The sequence below is a fragment of the Bombyx mori genome, chromosome 9, assembly GCF_030269925.1.
Source record: "Bombyx mori chromosome 9, ASM3026992v2".
In the NCBI taxonomy this organism is placed as follows: Eukaryota; Metazoa; Arthropoda; class Insecta; order Lepidoptera; family Bombycidae; genus Bombyx; species Bombyx mori.
This window is the reverse complement of record NC_085115.1, coordinates 5,760,589-5,764,188: the sequence shown is the minus strand read 5'-3', so window position 1 is coordinate 5,764,188 and position 3,600 is coordinate 5,760,589. Positions and strand designations below refer to the sequence as shown.

The 3,600-nt window shown below is 39.1% G+C and overlaps 1 protein-coding gene across 1 annotated transcript; it reads left to right on the top strand.

The window, feature by feature from the left end:
* The first annotated feature begins 1,287 nt into the window (after positions 1-1,287).
* On the top strand, positions 1,288-2,956 carry LOC134199350 (uncharacterized). Its single transcript, XM_062670068.1, has 2 exons — positions 1,288-2,508; positions 2,641-2,956. The coding sequence occupies exon 1, from the start codon at positions 1,304-1,306 to the stop codon at positions 2,486-2,488; it is 1,185 nt and encodes a 394-aa protein (XP_062526052.1). The 5' UTR covers positions 1,288-1,303; the 3' UTR covers positions 2,489-2,508; positions 2,641-2,956.
* Positions 2,957-3,600: the final 644 nt, after the last annotated feature.

Genomic DNA, 3,600 nt, shown 5'->3' with positions numbered 1-3,600 from the left:
TGGACTTATTTACTGCTCATAACGAAAAATACTTAACTTTCATAGACGTCTTCTCTAAGTACGGACAAGCTTATCATTTACGCGATGGTACAGCTATTAGTATATTACAGGGGCTACTTAAATACAGTACCCACCATGGACTACCCTTAACCCTAGTGACAGACAACGGTACGGAATTAACTAACCAAATGTTTGCTGAATTCACGAGGTTACATAAAATCAACCATCATAAAACCTTAGCTAACGCCCCCAACGACAATGGAATGATTGAAAGATTTCATTCGACTTTACTAGAACACCTACGAATTTTACGACTTAATCAGAAAGACGAACCTATAGTAAACTTAATGGGCTACGCTATTCTAGCTTATAATAGTTCCGTACACAGCTTCACAAAGTGCAGACCCCACGATATAATTCGAGGACACTTTGACCCTCGAGACCCCTTCGATATCGACATGACTGAACACTTAATGCAACAATATATTTTAACGCACCGACAGCAAATGAAAGACGTATATGACAAAATAAACGAATCTTCACTCGAAAATCGCATGAAAATAATGAATAGCATAAATAAAGATAGGGAACCCGAGGTTGAATATCAACCCAACCAACAAGTATTTGTAACGAACCCCTCAGCCAATAGGAATAAATTAGCCACTCGATACACGCAAGACACAGTCTTAGCTGATCTCCCAATCCACATCTATATCTCTAAAAAGAAAGGCCCCATTGCAAAATCGCGACTCAAACGTGTACCTAAAACAGCCAAATTGTTACAAGATAATCCTGATGACCTTTTACGTGACACTGGCGCACGAGATAAGGCTGGAAAGCTTTGATGATGGACCTGGTGTTCTCCCTTTCAAACTCGGCAATGCCAGGCTTATTACGCACTACCATTCCTTCATACAATACATTGAATTGAACGACATAAACGACAGACTCGACTCTGTGGACTCACAGCTTAAGTCCTTTGAAACGAAGGTCACTAACGATACATACTTATTATACGAGTTGCAAATAAATTATCTCCTAGGTAAAATTGATAAAATTCGGAAACAACTTAGTACTTTAGAACCAAGTAACCTAAAAAATAAAAGAGGCCTTGTAGACGGTTTGGGATCCCTGATTAAAAGCATAACGGGTAATTTGGATCACACTGACGCTGAAAAATACAATAAAGCTATCGAAATTCTAGAACGCAACGAAAATAAGTTAACATCTGCAATTAATGATAATATCAGTTTCAATAAGGATGGATACAACTTTGTTTACTAAAATAACAGAAAATCAAATTATGATTAATAACAGCTTCCAGTTAATATTGGAAAGTAATGCTCATGCCGACAGTAATCTTTTAAAATACGCGAAATTCGCTCAACTACTAGCTATTATTAGCGAGAACGCCGAGGACTTATTTGTAGAGTTAAGTAGAACAGAAAATGTTCTAGCTTTTATTCGTGCATCAAGCACTCATCATAGCATGTTAGGTATAGAAAACTTAAGGATTATGATTAATAAGCTTATATTAGTATACGGTCAGGAACAGGTGCTACAGGCAGAATTAAGGGAGTACTACGACGTGATAAAATCAGGATACTATTATGCAGGAAATAAAATAATCATTATATTCAAATTTCCTATTATCTCTCCTAGCAAATTTGAATTTTATAAGCTTTCACTTGTCCCAAATAGAAACTTAAAGACATATGTCCCACCTTACCCATTCCTAGCAACCAATGGTGTAACTTTCATGTACGTAGAATCAGAATGTCCGAAATTCAACCAAGAACATATATGCGAAGAAAAGATAAAACACATATCTAGAGGAGACCCAGATTGCGTCGAGAGCATCGTCAGCCACCAATCCCTGGACAATTCATGCCGACCTACCAAAGTAACTTTCGACAAGGAAGCGGTGGAACAGCTAGATGATCAGCACTATACACTCATCTTTCCCAAAACCACGAAGACAGAGCTTCAGTGTGAACGACAGCAGTTCATCAACCTCCATGGGAGTTACCTCGCCACCATACCACATAAATCCCTTTTGCGCACTGCAGAATTCACTATAATCAATATCAACGACCGAGTGAAAGGACAACCACTACTGATAACTGAGATACCTCACAACTATGAAACCATCGATACTAAAGAAATTCAACACATAAAACTCAACTCCATCAACTTAAAAAGTCTACAGTCTATACAAGATAAAATTATAATGCAGCAGCCAATCCAAAGGGACCACACGGATATAGCAATATACCATACAACCATTCCCTTGTACGGAGCTCTGGCCGTAGCAATCGTTATTATTTCTTCATTCATCCTGAAACGATACAAATTGAAACCGAAACCAATAAAGAAGATTCCTCCATCTCAAATAATGACAGCTCGAAGCCATGAATCTGAAGATCTTGAAAATTCAGAACATCAAGATCCAAGGACAGCAACATTTGACCTCAAGGTGCTCAAATAGTCGCTGAGCTGAGGGGGGAGGTGTTATATCATCATCATCATCATCATCAGCCTTTATCTGCCCACTGCTGGACATAGGCCTTCCCCAATGCCTTCCACATAATGCGGTCCTCCGCCTTCCGCATCCAACGACTTCCCGCCGTGCGCACTAAGGTGTTATATACCCTAACTCTATGTAATATTCCGATATGCAATAGGAATTTTACCACATACATATATACATTGGCGTACGTGACTGTCGTGAACGCTGAGACAGCATTTCAACACCCTAGAAACAGTGCATTGACATAAATGGCACATTGACGCACATGAGTGCGGGGACGCCGATTGAGCACCTTTACCTCATGGAGCCTCGAAGCCAGCCACGGGGCCCGCACTTCTGAACTCACATCGTCGGAAGACAGACCAGTAGCATTAATTAAGTTTAAGTTTCATTGTAACCTTTTTAATTTTAATAAACTTTAGATTCAGTTTCGGTTTTTTTTAAGACCTTAGGCTGCGACCTCCGTAATTCGGGTAACAATAACAACAACAACGGTAACAACAACAACTACATCGAAGACAAATCTCAATTTTTGTAATTAAATAAATGTATTAGGTAGAAATTATACCTATACTCACTATCTCCAAGTTATATAATTGAAATCTTTCAGCAAAATAAATTGCCTTGCGATACCAAAAGGCCTCTAATTGATTGATAAATAAACTGTATCTAATTGCCATGACACACGGTCGAATCGAATGTTCGATTAACTGGAAAAAATTACATAATTTTACTTTTCTCTCCTTATAAAAGACGTTTATTGAGTAAAGTTTGACTTTGATTTGATAAATGTATGTTTTTTTTATTGCTTAGATGGGTGGACGAGCTCACAGCCCACCTGGTGTTAAGTGGTTACTGGAGCCCATAGACATCCACAACGTAAATGCGCCACCCACCTTGAGATATACGTTCTAAGGTCTCAAGTATAGTTACAACGGCTGCCCCACCCTTCAAACCGAAACGCATTACTGCTTCTCGGCAGAAATAGGCAGGGTGGTGGTACCCACCCGCGCGGACTCACAAGAGGTCCTACCACCAGAAAAAAGTTGTTTTAAGGATAAAATTACTTA

Bases quoted from the DNA above. Each gene is read 5' to 3' on its own strand.
- LOC134199350 (XM_062670068.1), top strand. From the start codon at position 1,304: ATGATTAATAACAGCTTCCAGTTAATATTGGAAAGTAATGCTCATGCC.